The 22524-nt window shown below is 33.0% G+C and overlaps 2 protein-coding genes across 3 annotated transcripts; one reads left to right on the top strand and one right to left on the bottom strand.

Annotated features, from left to right (window-relative positions):
- Positions 1-516: 516 nt before the first annotated feature.
- LOC120254554 lies at positions 517-7515 on the bottom strand. Of its 2 annotated transcripts, XM_039262648.1 has the most exons (7): positions 7316-7515; positions 7196-7240; positions 6996-7095; positions 6031-6141; positions 2289-2463; positions 2093-2149; positions 517-583 (listed from the first exon to the last, which is right to left on the bottom strand). In XM_039262648.1, the coding sequence occupies exons 4-7, from the start codon at positions 6079-6081 to the stop codon at positions 528-530; spliced, it is 339 nt and encodes a 112-aa protein (XP_039118582.1). In that variant the 5' UTR covers positions 6082-6141; positions 6996-7095; positions 7196-7240; positions 7316-7515; the 3' UTR covers positions 517-527. The 2 variants fall into 2 exon arrangements, with proteins under 2 accessions (XP_039118582.1, XP_039118584.1); XM_039262650.1 differs by lacking the exons at positions 6031-6141; positions 6996-7095; positions 7196-7240; positions 7316-7515 and adding an exon at positions 5800-5908.
- Positions 7516-12370: 4855 nt separating this feature from the next.
- Positions 12371-12802, top strand: LOC120254555. Its single transcript, XM_039262651.1, has one exon. The coding sequence runs from the start codon at positions 12371-12373 to the stop codon at positions 12800-12802; it is 432 nt and encodes a 143-aa protein (XP_039118585.1).
- The last annotated feature ends 9722 nt before the right edge of the window (positions 12803-22524 follow it).

Genomic DNA, 22524 nt, shown 5'->3' with positions numbered 1-22524 from the left:
ATTACGTATTGCTATAAGAACTACAGAAAAGAACAGAGACAAACAAACCCTTCCCATTATGGGTTGAGTCTTGAGTGTAAATAGTAACATAGACAATCTGAATGGTTGCTGTTGAGGCCATTAATTATCTTATATAAATACCCAACCTCCACACTCATTTTTATGAAACTGCATTGAATCCTTTGCAGAATAACTTGCAAGTTCTGCAGCTCGAGATGCAATGCCTGAAGTGAAGTCCTTTTGATATCAGAATAACACCCTCAAACAGGAAATACATGGCCATTTAGTTTTATAGACCTGCTTCTCTGAAGTCAGTCTTTGGATAAGTTCTTCTTTCACCAGTAGAGTTCTCTGGAGGTAATACTAGTAAAGGAAGGCAGAATCAACTGAAGGCCCAAAGTAAGCTCTGTTAAGTAATAATGATAAAGTAAAGAACAAGTCGGATATTTCTTCTACTCGTGAATGAAGATTACTTCCAATTTTCTCAGCTGCAAGGTGCTCTTTAAGTTCAAAGATTAATCTCCCTTCTACGAAGTTCCAGCTTTATACTCACTAAGCTTGTTCTCTAGAAAATGGATTTTGTCTAGTTGGAAGAGCAAATAAATAGTATTAACACGAAGGAATGTTGACTAAACCGGAAGAAATAAAATGAAGGCAACTTCAAACTTTCGTTTGTAAGATAGATATTGTATCATGACTGCTAGGCTCCAACCTAACCAGATGATTTGCTTGATAAAATTCTTAAAATTTGACCCACCAAAGCCCACTGCCAGAGCTGGGCCAGACTTAGGTTCTTATACTAAGCCCCAAAGCAAAACTTCTCTTTACTTGCAAACATACATACTTGGAAGATGAACCTCTCTTCCAAAATGGTGCATTTGCTAATACAGTAAGACATAACCTTCTCCTCAATGAAGGTAGCATTTGTCAGCAATTACATACAACAAACAAATTAGATAACAAATAAACTATTAAGAGCATGTTAGACCCATTTTTAGAGAAGCAATTTCTAAAATAAGAGGAAGAGCCTTTGAAAATACTAAAGAGCTATTGTTAAAAGCTGTAATTTCAAGCTTTTACCCATTCTCTAGTTCATTTTTAACTTTCAGTTTTCTTAAAACATTTTCTTGTAAAATGCCAATGTCCACTTCATGCTACCCAAATATCTGATGATAGGAAAGTTCTTTTCAATATTGGAAAAGCGATAAGCAAAGCCTTAGAGGGCTAACTTTGCAAAGAAGCACAAGAGATAAGTTATCCATTCAAATTTCATGGACAGAAATATGAATGGTTCTTCAAGATACTCATGCAAAATACTAGTATATCAATCAGTTCAGCTTAAGGATGGCTTGCATGTTAATTTTGCTCAAATTCAAGCTTCTACATTACTTTGTAAGAACCATCTCATGGGACATCAATTCTCTATGATTCTAGCAAAAACGAAAAATTCTTGACTAAATAAGTTCTCCAATGTCACAACCATTGAAGTAAACTTCACATTTTAAACTTATTTAAGCTAGCATAAGGCCAAGCCAAAATCTAGTTTACTATAAATAGTGCAGTTTAAATATCTCATACTGCTTCAAGGTATAGATTTCAAGGTAACAGGATTGGTAATTACCCACATTTTTCTTACATTAACTATGCCCACCAACTCATATATCAAATGAAATCATATGAACAGACTAAAAGAAAATATTGGTCATCTAGATTTACCTCTTCAAATTCAAAAAGAGATCATTTATGTAATGCTATATATATACATACATGAGGAGTACTGCCTAATTACCTTTCCAAGTATGTCTAACTATTGACTTCAGAGAGTTGCAACCTAAGTTATGATGCCTCTAAATGAGAATTAGCAACTAACAAAGATAAAAATCCACAAAACTGTCAGAGAAGAACATTTGCTAAATAATTTAATAAAGTCTATAACTCAGCTTGACCATTATGCACAAAGATCAGCAAGAAGAAATAGGTTTATGGATATTTTCTTTTTCCAACTACATCCCGCAATTAAGTTATATACGATGAATCACACATTATACCTCCAAGACATATAAAATGAGAACTATAGATATACCATACTCACCAACAAAATCCTTCTTAAATTCTGAGACCTTCTCCATCTTCAACTTCAATACAGTAGCTGCATATGAGGAAAGGTAGAAGCAATGTCAAATCATACAACATAATAGGTCAGAGAAAAGATCGACCACACGGATGCAATTGTTATCTTTAGCATGGCTATAGATGTAAGCATAGCTGTAGAGATATTGAAAACATGCCTACTTGTTCCTTTTCAATAACAAGTTGCTTAATGTTATCTACAACATCTTTGACAGAAGCAGCTTCCTTCCTTATTGAATCAAGCACAAGCATATGTGCCTGAATCTTTTCCGAGAGAACAGCAAGCATTTTGTCTCTTTTTTCAATTGTATGCCTCAATTCACTGGTAGATTCCTGCATCCAGATCATAAGTTTGACAGATTATTTCCTCCAAATATCCAACTATGGCATGCGCATAGTTTTTAAATAAGAAAGATGGGTATAACTTCGTAACTTCATTAAGCTTAAATTATCATAATTACGATCACAAGAAGTTGTATGGCAGTTACCACAATTCACATTAGTTTTTTGATAACAGCTTAAAGCCTTCGAGGAAGCAATTGAATATTATAGGGAGTATACACATCCACAAATTTTCCTTATTAATCTAGTGATTTGGAATAACGAATACCAATAAAGCAGGAGATTTGTATAAAACATGTATACCAACTCTAAACTACAAAGCATAAAGCTGTAAAGATTTGCCCAAAATTTGACGCAATGGTTCGAATACACAAATGAAAATCAGTTACAAAGCCTAAAACACTAAAAAAAGATCGCCGGACATTTGAGGTTCTAAAACAAGGAAAATAATCTTAATTTCAATTAATTACAAAACCCATCACTAGCAAAAGTGTCACATCTTTTCTTGACCTCTTTCCACTTTGTTGGCACCCTATATAATTTCAATATTTACAACGCTTACCTACTCAAGGCATGAACATCTCTCGAGATATTGATGGAGCATACACTTGAATAGGAATAAGTAACATTTTTATTTGATAATAAGGTTATAATTGATAAATCATATTATTATATATCCCTTCTTTTCCTTTTCCCTCTTTAACTAAATCGAATCTAATCGTTAGATTCGGTTCAACATTTCAAAGTCATATATATATATATATATAACATGATTATATAAAAAATAAAAAAATAAAAATTCTAAGTCATGAATTAAATATAAACTAGTTTGGAAAACATTTTCTTAATTTGAGATCCTATTTTGAGCTTAGAAGACATTTTCAAGTATTAAGCAAACATGTATATATTTAAAAAAGACATTAGTTATTTCAAAAATAGTTCAGATTTAAAAATTAATAGAATAATCACAAAAAGATTAAATTATGTTAAAGATTAGTTTTTAAATTAAAAAGATTTATTTCCATAACAAGAGTTTTAAGATAACAAATTAATTTGATATTAAAATTAAAAAAAAAAGCATTATCTTTTAATTAATCTTTGAATTTGTTTTTGGATAACAAATTTAAAGATTAATTAAATAATCACTAATTTAAAAAACTTTTATAATAATTAAAATAGTTGATCGGAAAAAGAGAAGAATGTCAAGAAAGATGAAGAGATGGTATAAAATGCCTTTGGATGTTGAAATAAAACAACAAAATTTCTCCTTCCTCCTATGTTTCTTACTCTTTTTATTCTTCCTTTTCCTTTGATATTTTTTTTTATTAATTCAAAACTTGTATTAACTAGGAATCGTTGATCTTCTCGATTCAATTCGACCGATTCGATACAGATTCAAACGATTCATTCACGATTCTAGATCAATTTCGATTCTTTTATAAGATTCGAGAATGAAAAATGATATGAATCGTAAGATTAACCGTACGATTCTAACTAGAGTTTAAATGTAATTTTGGGTACAATATAATAACTTATTATATCCTTTTAAATTTTAACTCCAAAAAACCAAGACAAACACAAAACAACCCTCAAATTAAAAAAAAAAAAAAGTATCAATCATCCCAAGAAACATCCAACAACAATGACAAGCTTTTTCTATTAATAAGCTTGACCCAAGAATCTCATATCTTGTTCAAACCTCTGCTTTGGCATATGACAAGCTGAACAACCTAAGACCCCAGAAAAAAATGATTGTTGGTGTTTAAACAAATATATATATATATAATATAAATAGAGTTGAAACCTCAAACAGCCCAAAACCCTTTTAAAAAATTAAAATAAAAAAAAGGTTGTGTAGCGTTTTAGCATTTCACACACGGAGCATCCCACAAAAAGAACAATTTTCATGTTGCTCAAAAAATCAGAATATATATATATATCATCACCCAATCAATAGGTTTGTGCTGACTAAGCAATTGACGTGATGGCAACACAACTATAAAGCCTATTTAAAAAATTTAAGATTAGGTAAGAAAAACCCAAAAAGAAACACTCACGTACAAAAACTTGAGTACTTCACTTAATCAATTTTTTAATAAAAATTTCAGCCAATTTCAAGAAAGGAGATACACAAAAATCTAGGAAAGAAGGAAAAGAAGCGCAAGGAGAAACTAAAGAATAAAAGAAGATAAAGCTGTTATACCCTCAGATAGGGACATGACAACATGTCTCCCACATAAAAATAGACAAAGCAATAGTTTCAAAATCACATTTTAGTGAAAAGGTGAAAAGAAGCACCACAGACCCATGGAGAAAGTTTTGAAAAAGAAAAGACCTACAAATAAATGTAAAAGTCAGAGGGAAATTACTTTTGTAACTTCTTAGGGAACATAGTCTTTTCCTTATTAATTATTATTGCATATAATACATATAGAGAGATGGTCAATCCTCTATGGACTTCCATAGATAAGAAATCTATAAACGTCCATTATCAGCCGTTGGATCTTAATCTAACGGGTAACATTGATGAACGGTAGTAACTACAATAACATATACAATAATTACTGTTTGGAACAATATAATGAACAGTATTAGCTGGAATGCCGTTGGATCCCAACGGCTACATTGATGAACAGGACGTCCATAGATTTATTATCTATGGACGTCCATAGAGGATTTAAATTCATATATATATAAATATAATATAAATCAAATGGGCTTTAGCTGGAATTTATAGCTCCAGGGCTAGCATGTTTGCTCAAAAGTTGCATAAGACAGCAGAGGAGCTTCTTCAAGTGATAAACTAGTTTAATAACATGTGAAGGCTCAACTTGCACTGCCTTGACGCATTTGAAGTCTTTGTCAATCAACATCTTTAAAGGATTAATGTCTATACAATCATAATAGGAGTTATAACACATACAAAGGAACATCAATAGTAAAATTTTACTTCATTGACAACAAGTACCGCTTATATGATATCAGGCCTAAGGTGCTACCAGTTCATCCCAAGTTTGTAAACAAGTCACATACGGGCAAAAATCCTTGCTTCTTGAACAATTTATCCTTAAAGTAAAAGGTCTCTAACTTGTAGCTCCAGAACATGGCAAAATTGACCACTAAATCAATAAATTCAATACTGGTCTTAAAACACATAAATCAATTTTCAGCTCTGTATATTTTAATATGTCTCACTATGAAGATCCAATCAGAACAAATATAATGTATAAGTATTGTAGTAGTAATGTTCATCCACTATTTATTAGGTCCCTTCTGGGGGAAGAGGGTATTCTCCACCCATCTAAGTTGCAAGGCAGGGGAATTTACCATTGTGGGGTTATGGTCACTGATATATCATTTTGGGCACACGTGACAAGCCATCATTCCCCCGTGTATAAGCACACCTCATATAGTAAATCCCTAGAGAGTCGTTAAGTCACCATAGCTGGTGCATCACTGTACCTATATGTTTCTTTGATAACCTTTTTGTGGGGCAACGCTTGTCGCTTTTATCAAAATAATAATAATAATAATAAATAAATTAAGAAATAAACTAGCCTGATAGACACTTAAAAAGGTGTCTCTTGATTGAAGCAAATCATTTATCATCTCCTTTAGCTCATTTTCCCGTTTTCCTAGCAATGCACTCTCGGTCTTAAGGAATTTCACCTATAAAGAGTAAGCAAACACAAATCTAGTTATAGTCCTTCAATTTATATAAACTAAATGCACGATGATAATGCATAAACAAAATGAGCATATGATTTAGCTTTTGAACTTCTAAAATAAGAGAGCTTCTGGATAACTAACTTTTGAAGTTGTAGGTAGAAAGCTTATAAGAATAAGCTAGAATACGCTTCAAGAAGAGTCTTGCATACATTTAAATAATGAAGTCAAGGTTTGTGTAACCAAAAACAGTGTTAATAAGACATAAGACATCAATATGGATGTTAGGTATCCAAATACCTGAGAACATCCACGATGCAATTTAATGAAAAATGGAAACATGTGTATATATGTGCGCATACATATAGTGACATGTGAAGAACATTATTTCAAGTTAGAGATTATCATAGTAAAACACATTTGTTTAAAAGAATGAAGAAGATTGTTATAAAATATATTGTTTTTAAAGAAATGGAACTAAGAATTGTTGGAGTTGAACTATATCTAGGTCCAATGAAGAACTATGCCAAAACAAGACCCAACCCAAAATTACACTCAAACCAATTCAACAAAAGTTGGCAATATGTGCTACAGTGCTCTGAGAGTATCGGTTTGGTTCGCGGTAATGATATATTACCAACAAGAACAAAGGGATCATTTAATCATGTTAATACGGTTTGCATATTGCTCCAACAAGAACAAGGGATTTAAATCATATCAATCAATTTTAAAGCCTAAAAAAATATAAACTTTAAAATATAAAACTAATACTAACAAAATGGATACAAAAATAGAAGATTTTAAGAGGAAAATTTATGAAAAATTATCATGCAGTGTTAGGTTGAAAAAGGTCTAACCTCGGATTCAAGCTTCAGAAATCACTTCATCTCGTGAGGCTACCTCCATTTGCAATCCTTTCACCTTCTGAGCGCACTCAGCTTCAATTTTCTTTTCTCTCTAAAAATCCAAACAAACACCAGCCAAACAAGATCAAAATCCAGAACCCAAAGATGAATCAATGGGAATGAATCGAGAGAGAGAGAGAAAGAGATGGCACCTGAGCGGAATGCAAGAGCTTTTCTCTAGCACAACGCTCACTATCCTGTTGGAGAGGAAAGAGGGTAAGGGAAAATGGCAAAGAAAGGGAGGAAAGCGAGAGAGAGATGTAGGGATTTACTCTGAGATCTCGAGCTTCGGAGATGAAGGCGAGGAGGTGGAGCTTGAATTTGGAGATGCCGAGAAGCTCTTCTGCCATGCTTGTCTTCTTGGATCCCAAATGGATTGATTTGAGAAACCCTAGTTTTTCGCCCCTTCCGACGAAGAGCACCGAACGCGGGAGTTCTCAGGAACACCAAATCGCTGATGCTCTGCTCCCGCGCGGACAGTGTCCTTTTTGGGCCTTTTAATTTGGAAATTTTCTATATATATATATATATATTTTTGAAAATATGATAAGTTTATATCAGGATGTGCACAAGTGTGGAGTAAACTCAACTAACATCCGTCCCTCGTCATCTTACATAAGTTTTTGAGGATTGATCTTGGGTCTTCAACGAAACCAACACTCATACAAGAGATTTTGAGTCCTCTTTAAAATGAACGTTTTGTCAAGGGGGAACTAAACCAATAAACTAAAAGGTGTTGATAAAAAATTTTAAATTTGTTTAAGTTCTTTTTATATTTTTTGCTACATAAAATATTTATCTTGATAAGTATTATTAAATACGAAAATTATTGCCCACATTAAAAACTAGAAAAATTCAAAAACAAGAACTACAAAATAAATAAAAAATTTAGAAAGTTATATAACCATGATGAAAATATATTGAGAATTTTTAGTCATTTATATATTTAATTTTAGGGTGTGTTTGATTCATGGTAGTGAGCCCAGAAGTGATGGAAGTGGCTCAATTCCGAACACTTCCATGAGTTTGGTTGGTGGTAGTGAGATTAGAAGTGGCAAGTCCCACTTCTAAAAAACGTTACTTCTGGGTTTTGACTTCAGAGAAAAAATTTACGAAATCCAACTTTTGTGATTTTTTAAAATTTTTTTAAAATATTTATTAAAGTGACACCAAACTCCCACTTCTATAATATACGTTGTTGTGATAACCCTCCCCACTCGAAAACCCTAATCGCGTCGTCGTCTCCTGATTGCTGCCTTTTTCTTCCCATATTTTCATGGGTTTTCAAGGGTTAGATCTACCTTTAAACCACCATTAAAATCTTCTTTTTCTGTATTTGAGCTCTTGCAAGAGTTAAAAGTTTTTCTTTCCTGTTCATCAGGTTTTGACTGAACTTTTCATCCGGCGGTGGACAGATTTGGAGTGCGGTTAGCTCGACCTTCTCTTCGTAGGTGAGTTTTTTTCCCAAATCTAAAAACCCATAGCCAAAAGTGTTATCTTTTCATATATTTTTTTCCCATTCAATTCCTTGAATTTTTTTTAAAAAATTTTTGTTTCTCTGATAGGAAAATACTATTTATGTGCTGAATACTGGAGTATGTTTACAAATTCAACACAGAGTTTTGTGGTGTTTTCAGTTATTAGTGCTTATGTTGTTGCTTTTTAAAACCTGGATGTCTTATAAAAAAATTTATGAAATTTGAGTGATTCCAATGTGTTGATGTTCACTTAGATATTTGTCTGCATTTGAATACCATATTCAAATGTAGTTTTTGGTAAAATTTACAATGGAAAACAAATTATTTATACAATTTAGAAATTTACATAAAAAATTATTTTTAATAAATTTTCAGGTATGGGTTGGTAACCACACCATTATGAGAAAGTGGTGATTTTATACTTACTTCCATACCAGCTAAACACATGGAAGTCTTGAAGTGAGAGTTCCAAGCTTTCACTTCTATAAACCAAACATGAAAAGTGTGACAGAAGTGCATGACTTTAGTGTGCAACCAAACAGCAGGAAGTGACACTTCCATGTAGAAGTGAGACTTTTACCGAACTGGGGTTCCTTACTTTCTCACTTCCATCCCACTTCTATAAACCAAACAACCCTTAGTGTATATAAACTCACAAACCATCCATTGTTGTGGGTATATAAAAATTTGCCAAAAAAAAAATCAATTATTTTAACCTCAAAACTCATTTAGCAATTAAATTTTATTTATTAAAAAATCAATTTTGAGGTTAAAATATCATGTTTTGCAAAGAGAAATTTTCACTGCATATATACTAATGAAAAACAGCCGTAAATATTTTCTATATACCACTATAAATTTGGGGTTGTACATGAATCCAATTAATAAAATCTATTATTTAGTAATTGATGGAAATAGAAAAATGTCCTATATATATTTTTTTTATTTGTACATTTCTACATATTTAATATTTAATATGTAACTACGAAAGTTGGGCTTTTTGGGGAAAATGGAAAACTTTTCTGTTTTCAACCTTTTTAATTTTTTTTTAAAATATAAAAAACAGGAGAGGTTCTCCCGTTTTCTTGGTTTTTATTTTTTTAATAAAAAAAAATTAGAAAACGGGAGATTAACTAACTCCGGTTATCCCTTTTTTTAAAAAAAAAATTCTTAACGGTTTCATGCTGCCATTAAGATTTAAACAATTTTTTTTATATAATTAATTTTTTAACTAAAAAATAATAGTTGAGATATATATATTAATGTTTTATTTTTAAAAAAAATTATGAATCCCGAAGAATATTAAAAATAAAACGGTCAAACTTGCACTTGTAAAAAATTATTACGAGAATTATTTAGTACAAAGTAGGACTGGTCAAACATGCACTGGTCAGTAATTAGGATGGTAAGACTTGCACTTGTATGTAATTACTACAAAGTTGGACGGTCAAACCTGCACCGATTAGTAATTTATACAAAGTAGGTCGATCAAATCTGCAACGGTCAGTAATTAGCACAAAGTAGATCGATCAAACCTGCACTAGTTAGTAATTAGCACAAAGTAGGTAGGTCAAACATGCACCGGTCAATAATTAGTACAAAGTAGGTTGGCCAAACTTGCATCGGTAATTAATTAGTACAAAGTAGGAAGGTCAAACCTGCACCGGTCAGTACTTAGTACAAAGTAGGATGGTCAAACCTGCATCGGTCAGTAATCAGCACAAAGTTGGTCGGTCAAACTGTGCTGGTCAGTAATTAGTTCAAAGTAGGTCGGTCAAACCTACATCGGTCAATAATTAGCATAAAGTAGGACGGTCAAACATGTACAAGTCAGTAATTTATACAAAGTAGGTCGATCAAACTTGCCCTGGTCAGTAATTAGCACAAAGTAGGACGATCAAACCTGTACCTGTCAATACTTAGGACAAAGTAAGTCGGTCAAACCTGCATCGGTTAGTAATTAGCACAAAGTAGGTCGGTTAAACTTATACTCCATAAAAAGCAATCAAAGGTCAAGCATTGGCATATTTTCTCGTTGCGCATCCTTTCCCCGATGAATCTCTCTTGAGATTAGGGGTAGACATGGGCCGGGATGGGTCGGGTCTGGGCTGGGCTAGACTCAAAAATACAACTCATATATTCGGGCTAGGCATGGGTCAGACCATGTTCGGGCCAAATTGTCTTGGTCCAAACCCGGCCCATTTGATTGTCATTAGGCCCAGGCCCAACCCAACCCAACCCAAAAAATAAATAATTTTTTTTTGAAATAGTTGAAATAACTAAATAAAACTGCTACTACAACCCCTAAGATTTTTTCATACAAGTAAAAAAAATACAACACAAGTATTATAAATGGTTCAAACAAATTCTATATAAATAAGTAGTAATATTATCAACAAATATTATCAATAATATATTATATGTTATCAATAAATTCTATATAAATCAAAGGCTAAAAAGTTGCCTAATTTTGACTTATTTCAAACCTATTGTATATATTATTTAATTATTCAGGTCGGGCCGAGTTGAGTCGAGTTAAAATTCATCTGACCCAAACCCAGCCCGAAATTTAATCGGGCCAAAACATTTGAGCCCAACCCAACTCTTTGGGCCAACTTTCTAAACCCAGGCCTTGTATTTTTTGGGCTGGGCTCGGGCCAACCCATGGGCTGCCCGGCCCATGTCCACCCCTACTTGAGATGTGATCTCCATGATGAAGAGACTTTGCCAATTAAAGAGGAAAAATAATGTTGGAAGATGTACTTTGATGGGGCTTCTTCGATCTAACCAGCTGTTAGACCCAAGATTCCTCAAATCAGAGCTGGCATTAGACTCATCTTCATTTCTACTGAGGGTGGGGTCCTAAGATACTCTCTTTCCTTACTGAAGCCATGTACTAACAATGAGGCCCAATATGAAGCTCTTATTGCTGGATTGGAGCTAGCAATCAAGATGGGGATTCAAAGTTTGCATATATATGATGACTCACAACTTATTATAAATCAAATTGAAGAATGTTTCAAGACTTATAAGCAAGAGCTTCTTCAGTATCATCAGAGAGTTATTGAATTATTGAAGCAAATTCCTGATGTTAAGTTGGAGAAAGTTTCCAGGTCTGTTAATGGAGTAGCAGATTGCTTAGCCAAATTGGCAAAAGAGTTAACTGATCCAGATCAAGAGGAAATCCAAGTCACCATTTGAAACAGGAGAGTCTTGAGTTCATGCTTTGATGAAGAGTTAGAAAACAAAAAACTCAAAAAAGAAGTTCTAACAGTGGCTGAAGATGATTGGAGGGAACCTTTCATTAAATACTTGAACTATGGTGAACTTCCAGATGAAAAGTCTCTGGTGATGCAGTTAAAGAAAAGGGCGATGAAGTTTACCCTTGTTAACAATGCTCTCTATCGAAGGTCATATGATCAACTCTTATTAAGATGTCTCTTGAAGGAGGAGTCTAAAGAAGTTATGAATGAAGTTCATTCTGGTATCTGCGAAGCTCACCAATCAGGACCCAAGATGCGGTTGAAGATCAAACATATTGGGTATTATTGGGCAAGCATGATCAATGATTGCCTACAGTATGCAAGATGGTGCAAATTATGCCAAGCTCATGGGGATTTCATTCATCAACATCCTAATCCTTTACACACTACAATCTCTTCATGGCCTTTCGAGATGTGGGGGACTAATGTCATAGGTCCTATTGAGCCTCCATCATCAAGAGGACATCGTTTTATATTAGTTGCCACTGACTATTTTTAATGATGGGCGGAAACCATTCCTTTAAAGCAAGTAAAGGCAGAAAACATCATCAAATTCTTTAAAGACCATGTGCTATATAAATTTGGAATGCCTCGAAGAATCATCTCTGACAACGAGCGAGCATTCAAAAGCTTCAAGGTTGGAAGGTTTGCTCAGCATCACAAAATAGATTGGAGGTATTCCTTAATCTATAATGCTAGAGCAAATGGTCTCGCAGAAGTATTCAACAAAACATTATCTAAATTATTGAAGAAAGCAGTTTCAAAAAGTCAAAGGGATTGGGACAAAAGGCTTCCTGAAGTTTTATGGGCATACTGGACAACGTATCGAACGCCAACTCAATCAACACCGTACTCGTTGGTTTTTGGTATAGAAGTTGTTCTGCCACTTGGAGTACAGATTCCATCTCTAAGAATTGCCTTACAGAATGAACTCACAAATGAAGACAAAGTTCGCTTGCATTTGGATGAACTTGATTCTTTAGATGAAATGAGAAATAGAGGCTCAATAGAATCTTGAAGTCTACAAAGCAAGAATGCCTCGAGCTTACAATAAGATGGCTCGCATTCGAACTTTCAAGAAAAGGAGAGATGGTGTGGGTGTTAAGAAAACCAATCATCCCCAACAAACATGCTGGGGCAAGTTCAAGTCAATGGGATGGCATGTACATTATAGAGGTCATCTACGAAAGAGAAGCTTATCAGCTAGTCAATGCCGATGGGAAAAAACCTATGTCACCCATCAATGCACGCTTCTTAAAAAAATATTATCCATGATGTACATGTAATCTATGATATGAAAATGTAAAAAAAAAAACAAAGAAAGAATAAGAAAAACTTGTGATTGTCTATGAAGGAATGTCCAGTGCTCTTGTTTGAGCAAGTTGGTCAAGCATGATATATGCTTCTCGAGGCAAATTACGAGTTCCATTATTTTGTTTCACTTCTCCATTTGAATAAAAGCATGTTGTAAAATAAAAAAATTGTGTTGCCTATGACGGAACGTCCAGTGCTTTTGTTTGAGCAAGTTGGTCAAGCATGATATATGCTTCTCGAGGCAAAACACAAATTCTATCATGTTGTTTTCTTTATCAACTTGAATAAAGATATGATTCCATGAATTTTGAAATGATTCTTGTAAATTTCGCTCTGAGAGACTACATGCAAATCTTAAAAGAAACTAGAAGACAAGTAAGGAAAAAGAAAAAGAAAAAAGTCAAAGGAAAAGAAAAAAAGGAAAAAAATCGGGAAAAAAATCGGAAAAAAAAAGAAGAACAATCAAGGAAATGATAAAATTTTTGAAGGCAAAATCTGTAGTTTTTGATAAAAGTGTTGTTTTGATCAAGTAGTTCATCGGGTATTTAGATCAACTTTGATCATCATGAAATTTTAACTACATCATAAACACATGAGAATAGTTAATTATATGAACGGTTGAAATTAAATTTGGAGTTCTAATGATTTTTAAAGAAATTTAAACTTCAAGCTAAGATTCAAAAAATTTGTCCTCAAATGACCAAAGTTGATCAAAGCTTAATCGGACTATGATAACTTCTCTGATTAATCTGAAAATTTTATTGAAGCTTTGAGATCAGAAAATTTCAAAATAAATTTGTGACTCAGCAGTGAAATCCATTGATAATCATCATGGAAATTATTTGTCATCAAGTTGATGATCAAATAGTTAAACATTTTGGGATCTTTTTGGAAATATTTTCTACATTCTCATGACGTTTTCATCTTCAATATGGACGGTGGAGATTAAGTTTGAGTTCATTTACCTCTCACAAAAATTCAAAAGTTTAAATCAGATTTTGTTAAGTATGATGGTCTTCATTGTTGTTTTTTAAGTTGACGATCAGATGGTTGAATCTTTCCTCATATTCATGAAATTTATTTTTCATTGAGTTGGACTGTCGAAGTCATGTTTGGACTTCGGCCACTCATAAAAAAAAAGAAAAAAAGAAGAAACAAAAAAGGGAAAGAGTTCGGAAAGAAAATTTCTATTACTAAGGAGAAAAGTTGGGAAGGCATGGACTTTTAGTCCATTTATTACATTAAGCTAAAGTTGAATGAACAAAATAGCTAGGGCCTAAAACTAAGCAATGGAAGTAAACTAAGCTAGATTCAAAGATAAAAATAAACTAAGCCTAAAGTTGAGCTTTCGCTCTCTCAAAGTTGGCTAGGGCCTCCTCAAATGATAATGAGGTTTGTAATTGGTCGTCGCCACCTCCAAGTGCTTCAATCTGTTGATGAATATCAGCGAGGGACTTGTTCACTTCTTCAAGAGAAGGAGCATCAGATAAGAGTTCCATTCCTGAGGAGATGATTTGTTCTTTTTCTTTTTCTTGCGCTTCCAGTTCTTGCAATTTCTTTCTTATTTGTATGAGCTCCATATTAGCCTCATCCATACGTTGGGACATTGTTGTGAAAAACAATATTGTTTTCTTTAGCCTTTCCTCTTTCGCCATCAATTCCTCCTTCTTTGTCAAGTTTAGGTCGTTTCCTCCATTATTTGTGTCATGATTGTCATATGGCCCATAAAGAGACTCTATTAGTTTGTCTTTGGTGGTGGGAGCCATTTAAAAAAAAAAGCTGAAAAAAAATAAAATTATTAATGATAAGTATTGGCAAAGAAATTTGTTTCGAAATTATTTCTAAATATATATAAATATATTGTTTAAAAAAATTACTATTAAAAAATTGAAAAAGGTTGGTGATAATCCTTTGAAAAAAAACCCATGTAATCAAAACTAGCTACCCATGGATTTAAAAATAAAATAATAATAATAATAATAATAATAATAATAATAATAATAATAATAATAATAATAATAATAAAAAGGGGGCGGCTTTCATAGCAAGCAAATGAAAATAGTCAAAGGAAGGTGGCATGCTATTTATAGGGTCATGATTTTAAAAGCACGGTTTTCATTGCAAACAACATGAAAATAGTCAAAGAAAGGTGGCATGCTATTCATATGGTCCTGATTTCAAGGGAAAGAGAAACAAGAATAATTAGAGAGAGTCAAGTAGTCAACACATTATGCAAGTGAGAGTCTGACAAAGGAAACAAAGAACATGAAGTATAATACATGGTGACAATTGCATAAGTGTGAGAGCTTGCCTATATTGTGATGGACAAACAATCGTGTATGTTAAAGGCAAAGCTAGAGAGTTAAAAATAAATAAATAATAATAAAAAAAAAGAACTATTACCCACGTATGTTGAAAACTTTTGAACTTTTAAAGTACTCGTATTTTCTTTCCTCAACTAATGTGTGTGAGGAAGGTACAAGAGGGGCTTTTATTTATATAAAATTTTTAATTCCTAATTCTATTAGGACTTTATTATCCTATTTCTAATTAAAGTAAAAGGATAATAATAACAAACTCTATCTTTTACTTTGAATAAGAGTAGGAGAAGGGGAAGAGATAAGTAAGAAAGAAAGGGTTATTAATTATCTATTCCAACTAGGAGTATGAAGTAAAAAAATATCATAAAAAAATAAAAATAAAAGAAAAAAATATATATATATATATATATATAGAGAATATATATATATTGATTTAAAATAAATTTAAAAAAAGAAAGAGAGAGAAAAAATGGTTTGAAATTTAAATTTTTAAAAAAATTTAATTAAAATAAATTTTTTGAAATTTAAATTAAAAAATAAAAATAAAAAATTAATTAAAATAAAAAAAAAAAACTTGAATTGAACTTAAAAAAAAAATCTCCCAACACACAGGAGTTCGAGGATACAGTGGAACAAGAAAGAAATTGAAAAAAAAAAGAGAGTGAAGAAGAACATGGAGAGAAGGAAAAGGAAGAAGAAGAGAAGAAGATGAAGAAGAGAAGAAGATGAAGAAGAGGTCTTGGTTCTTTTCGGGGAAAAAGACGGGAAATTTGGAGAAGAAAGATTGTCGGACTGCCAAAGATCCCTCCCATAGTGTTCAACAAGGTACACCACCCATTGTTCATCCAAGAAATACACAATAATAAAAAAAAAAATATATATATATATATATATAGGGAGAGAGAGAGAGAGCAAGAAAAAGTCTTTGTGTATATAAATGATGAGCATATAACATGATTCATACGGGTCCTATCTCTTGGTAATGTTGTCTTTTGAAATCAAATGCATGTCATGCATGTATGCTGCTCATGATGCTTTCTCTCATGCTGTGCATTTATGTGTTATGATTTTTTTTAAGACTAAATGCACACCATAGCATGTATGCTCCTCATGGTGTTTCTTTTAAATTAAATGCATTCATCATGCATATTACATAGCTTATACCATGCACGTAGGCAAGCATGCTTTTTCCCATGCATTGCTTCTCTCTCTCTCTCTCTCTCTCTCTCTCTCTCTCTTTCTCTTTGTGTGTGTGTGTATATACATCCTTCTCTGGAAAATGGTTTCTCCAGCTGGATGCATCGCTGATGGAGAAGTTCAGGTTTGTGCGGAGGAGAAGATATAATGTCACGTCCCAGCCCCACAGCCGGGCCCGCGGACAGATTGGCCGCATCCAATGGGACTGGGCCCCACGGGGTGCAAGGCCTCAGCTAAAAACCTGGTCAGAGTCAACCCCAACAAGCAAATATGAATAGAACATAAAAAGCACAAATAGAGTCTTGACCGACAAACTATAAGTCACGGGCTTTTAGCATCTCTACAGTAATACAAATACTAATCCAACAGTTTGCAAATTACAAATACGAGTGAATCTAGTCTTACACTCTCAAGCGAGGGTAATAACAAGATCATCGATAACGCAGACAATACGACTCTCGACACCCCGGACCTAAACTTGATCTTCTCCTGCGAAAACAGAATACACAGAGTGCATGAGTCACAAGGGCCAAGTAGGATCGCAGAAAAACAACAAGTATAGCAGATATTGCAGAATAATAGCTCATGCTTCATACAGTAATCCCGAAAATATGCGAATCTTTGGAATAATCCAAAAACACGAAAAACACGCGAAATACATCTCCATGGCTAATAGCAGAAATCAACAGCACGAGGCTGGATCTTCGACTATGAAGTCGGAATGTAGCGAGTAAACGAGAATATCAGCAGTAGTGGCCGGATCTTCGACAGTAGATCGGGGTAGGCGCTACTACGGAAAAAACATGTGCACATGGCTGGGACTTACTCCTCCTAGTCTGAGCGAGCAGAAATGGAGATGTACTAAAAGCCGCAGAAAATACGGAATCTGAGACGGAGGAATTCATTTGAATAAATAATGCAAATAAGAAAAATAAATAAATAAACATAAATACCATGCAAATAAATAAATAAATAAAATTATTAAACAATGCAATAATTAAATAATAATTATTGCCGAACATCTGGAATACACGAAAGTCGAGAGCCTACCGGCTCCGAGCTACAGAGTTGGGTTCACTCAAGTCCCGCGAACTACAGCCCGGTATGGATCTACCCGACATGAATAATCTAATTTAGGTTACAAATCTTGGGGCAGGGCCTAAATTACAACTATAGTTCAAAGCTAATTCAACAAATAAAAGAGTTCAAAACTAGCAAGACAACAGAACAATCATGCACATACTAGCAACTAAAAGTTTACAGGAGAACTAAGGAGTTAAGCCAACAAAAAATCAACTATACATATACATATACTCCAGGAAGGCTATGAAATAAGCACCAGCACATCAAAATTATCAAAACTAGTAATCATCATTAACACATGTTTCATACTATATAAATCTATATTCCTAACATGCACTCACAAGCATTTATAAATCAACTTCTTATTTTAAAGTAAAACTAAAATAAACTAAACATTAGCATGAAAAGCCAAGAAATGGATGAATTCTCAACGAAAAAGAATTTCTAAAACCTGAACTACACACACACATATATAAGACATCAATTAAAAAATCAAACTAAAACTTAAGATCTCATGATCAACAGGATTAAGAACTTAATTAAAAGGACAATGTTCAAGAGACATGCTTGCAGACATCATGTTTACATGTATCAAAAGAACACACTCTAGTTGCATGCTCATCTCACCAAATTAATTAATAAGAAAACAAATGCATCATGCCGATTTTCACTAAGGAAACATGCTGACAAACCAACATGCATTTACCCAGGTGCATGAATTTAAAAGTGAACTAACACCATTAAAATACAATCATCAACAAGCAAAACAAGGTACAAAAATCAAATAAATTGTTACAACAACTAATGTTGAAACCACACATACCAGAATTTACTTAACTTAGCTTACAAGGACAAGCTTAACACCAGGTTAAAAGCACATGAACAAACACAAGTTCAGGAAAGATTATCTCCACAATTAAGAGGCTAGAAAAAACTATAGATGGGCAGCCAAGATTCAAGAACCAAACATAGTTCACGAGGCAAGGCACCTACCTCTAATCTCTCCGAGGATCCGCCGGTGAAGAGAATCTCCCTCCAACTCCAAGCTTCAAGAGAAGAACAACCTGGAAATTCAGCCTCCTGAAGATGCAACAACAACAAGCTTTGAGCTGCTCCCCTTTAAACTAAACAAAGCAACACATGCCAATAATTGCTCATCAAGATCCGGTTTTTAAGGGCAAAGAGACAAACAATGGGGGCCCGCTCACCAACAGCTCAGTCAACCAGTCAAAGATGAAGAAAAAAGAAATTTTACAAACCTTACATATAAGACCCGAATGGAGAAGAAGAGAACTAAGAGGATGCTTGGAGATTGGGATTTGTTTCTTTATAAGGTGAGGTTGAGATTTGGTGATGAGAGGAGAGAAACGTAGGAAGAAAAGAGGAACAAGGTTGCTGGTAGTGCATTGCATGTAGGCAATTGAATTTGAGGATAAAATTAATTAACAAGTTACATGAACTCTGTTTAGCTAGTGAATCAAGGGAAGATAAACTAGATGCAACCTTCCTCTTACCTCCATTTTTTATTACTTCTCATTCTGTCATTATAGTGTAGGAGATTTCCTCAAAACATTATATTCTCTTTCTGTCATGATAGTGTAGGAGATTTCCTCAAGAATTACATTCAAGGTTTTTTTTAGAAGTGTATAGCTTGTGACCCTCTACAAAGCTTGGTGAGCGAATTTAGTCTCATTTTTGCATGTGTGATCACATTGATAGGATTGATGAAAATTCATATGAAGATTTATGTGGTGCTTATCTGTGTAAAAAAAAAGGAAAGAAAAAGAAAGAGAAAGAAAAAGAAAGAAGAAAAAGAGAGAAAAAGAAAAGAAATAATAATAATAATAATAAATTTAAAAAAATTGGAGGCTGAGTTTATTGGTGTGAGGGCATTTTTATACTTTTCACAGGACCTCCTTTTGGAATTTTTTAGTTTGAGAGTAGAAAAAAATGAAAAAAATTAACTATAAGTTTATCGGTGTGAGGGCTATTTTTGTAATTTTCACAGGACCTCCTTTTGGAAAATTTTATGAGCTTTTCCTTGAAACCTATATTGAGTTCTTTGACACTCTTGGGGTAAAAAGAAAAATTATAAAATTTCTCTAAAAACCACCTTGAGGTCTTAACACTCTTGAAGGTAGAGAGAAAATTCTATAAAATTTCTCAAATCCCACCTTGAGGTCTTGACACTCTTGGGGGTAGAGAGAAAAGTTATAAAATTTCTCCAAAACCCACCATGAGGTCTTGATACTCTTGGGGGTAGAGAGAAATTATAAAATTTCTCCAAAACCCACCATGAGGTCTTGATACTCTTGGGGGTAGAGAGAAAAATTATAAAATTTCTCCAAAACCCACCTTGAGGTTTTAACACTCTCGGGGGTAGAGAGAAAAATTATAAAATTTCTCCAAAACCCACTTTGAGGTCTTGACACTCTTAGGGGTAGAGAGAAAAATTATAAAATTTCTCTAAAACTCACCTTGAGGTTTTGACCCTCTTGGGGGTAAAGAGAAAATTCTATAAAATTTTTCTAATCCCATTTTGAGGTCTTGACACTCTTGGCGGTAAAGAGAAAATTTTATAAAGTTTTATTCCAAAATCCACCTTGAGATCTTGACACTCTTGGGGATAGAGCCAAAAGTTATAAAATTTTTGAAAACTCACTTTGAGGTCTTTTAACACTTATTGGAGTGAAAGAAAAAGTTAACAAAAAATTATAAAAATCTCTCTTTTAATTCACTTTGAGGTTGTTTACATTCATTAGAGTAAAAAGAATAGTAAATAATTTTTTTTTAATTAAAAAACTCTCCACCCACTTTGAGGTCTTTTGACACTTATTGGAGTGAAAGGAAAAATAAATAAAAATTTCATGAAAATTTTTCTTTGAGCTCACTTTGAGGTCTCTTGACACTCATTGGAGTCAAAATAAAAAAAAAGTGCTAACAAAAACTTTCTTGAAACCCATTGTGAGGTCTCATTCGCAAGGATGAATTGGAGAGTTCAACTGATGACTTAGTTAATAGAAATCAAGTTCATAAGTGTATCTTGAGATCATTTTAAAAGCAAGTTAGAATTATCAAGTTAATGACCTTATCATGTTGAAGGCCATGGCTTGAAAAAATGATGGTCAAGGCTTAAAAAACATTGAAGAGTTAAGACCTAAATATCTCATACAAATGACGAATGCAACTTGGAAGTCTTGAGACACAAAGAAAGTCAAAGACCCAAGGAGCTTCACAAGCCAAAGGCCTGAAGATTTCACAAGTGCAAAACACCAGAGTCTTCATCAATTAAAGAAACAAAGATGACCAAGTAGGCAACTCATAAATGTAGAGTGGTCATAACTTGAGAGTTATGTGATATGTCAAGATACAAACACACATAAAAAAAAATCGAAGAAGGCGACAATCATAGAGTTAAAGGGTCTTCCAATATGCTTTTAGCAAATGAGTCAAGAGTGTCAGCCAAGTCACGTAAATAAAAGAAAAGAGTTTGAAGAGCATGATAAAGAAAAATAGTTCTCTTAATACTTTTGTATTATTGTTCGTGATTATATATTCATATGCTCTTTGAAATCAATATAAAAAATTAATTTTATGTTTGCTAAGTCATTTTTCATTCACACTTGTTTCTTAATCGGAGGTTCCACGACATTGTCTAGGGTGATTAATATTAAGGGCTTACCCCTAATAGAAGTTATGAACCCATAATCATCTGAAATATGAAAATAATTAAAATTTGATTTGTGATCCATAATTTTTAACCGATTAATCCTAATTAAAGACGGCATAAAAAAAAGGAGCCCTCAATGTTTATTTTTTAATCAACTTTTTACATTTAAAATTAAATGTTATTATATTTGAGTGATGCTATTTTTACCGAATAGATTTACCGAATAGATTTCCCGAAATGTGGATGCCCAACTTGTCATCCACATCCTCATCCACATCATTATTTTTTTTATATAAACTTCAAATTTGAACCTTAAAAATTTTTAAATTCTTAAAATTGAAAAAAAAATTATAAAACTAAAATCATAAACCCAAATATTACAAAATCTATACCCTAAAAATTTAAAAATTTAAACCCTAAATAATAAATACTAAACCATAAACCTTAAATCCTAAGCCCTAAACCCTAAATCCTATGCCCTAAACCCTAAACAAGAAATCACAAACCCCCTGCAGGGGTTTGTGATTTCCAGTTTAGGGTTCAGAGAGGGTTTTTCGGTTTATCATTTACATGTTTATTTTTTAACGATTAAATGTTTAAATTTAGGATTTAAATAATAAAGAGAAATTATTTTTTCTTTAAAAAAAAAAGATAAAGAAAGAATGATGTGGATGTTGACATAGATGCCAACTAGACATCCACATCATTCGGAAACCTATTTGGGAAATTTATTCCGTAAAAATATCATTACTCATTATATTTATATTTTAGCCGAGATTTTTTTAGTAAAATACTCCCTTCGTTATTTTTTATATGTCGTGGTTAACCGAATCTCACATACCAATAAAATTAATTATTTTACAAAATTTTATAAAAAATTAGTTATCTTTCCAAAATTACCTCTAATTTATATCTTTCACATTTCTCTTCCATATTCCAAGAGAAGAATTTAATAGAGTGTTAAGGGTAATTTTAGATTGAAAATAATAAATACTTTTTAATGTTTGAAAATGACAGAACATATGTTTGTGACAGATAAAAAAAAGACGGGGGAGTAATATAATCATTTAATGCAATAAATAAGTTTTTGTTAATTTAATAATATGTATATTGATATATATTTAAAAATCTCATATTTTTTTGACTTTGCAGGCA

The sequence above is a fragment of the Dioscorea cayenensis genome, unplaced genomic scaffold, assembly GCF_009730915.1.
Source record: "Dioscorea cayenensis subsp. rotundata cultivar TDr96_F1 unplaced genomic scaffold, TDr96_F1_v2_PseudoChromosome.rev07_lg8_w22 25.fasta BLBR01000490.1, whole genome shotgun sequence".
Taxonomy (NCBI): Eukaryota; Viridiplantae; Streptophyta; class Magnoliopsida; order Dioscoreales; family Dioscoreaceae; genus Dioscorea; species Dioscorea cayenensis.
The sequence above is the reverse complement of the archived record's forward strand: the minus strand, read 5'-3'. Positions and strand labels throughout refer to the sequence as shown.

What these genes read in the sequence shown, in the direction of transcription:
- LOC120254554 (XM_039262648.1), bottom strand. Translation starts at nt 6,081, where the DNA reads ATGATAAATGATTTGCTTCAATCAAGAGACACCTTTTTAAGTGTCTAT. An exon ending in TATTGAAAAGGAACAAGTAG is followed by an intron (nt 2,150 to 2,288) that starts GCATGTTTTCAA and finishes CCTCATATGCAG; the next exon opens with CTACTGTATTGAAGTTGAAG. An exon ending in ATTTAAGAAGGATTTTGTTG is followed by an intron (nt 584 to 2,092) that starts GTGAGTATGGTA and finishes TCTTCCAACTAG; the next exon opens with ACAAAATCCATTTTCTAGAG.
- LOC120254555 (XM_039262651.1), top strand. Translation starts at nt 12,371, where the DNA reads ATGCCTCGAAGAATCATCTCTGACAACGAGCGAGCATTCAAAAGCTTC.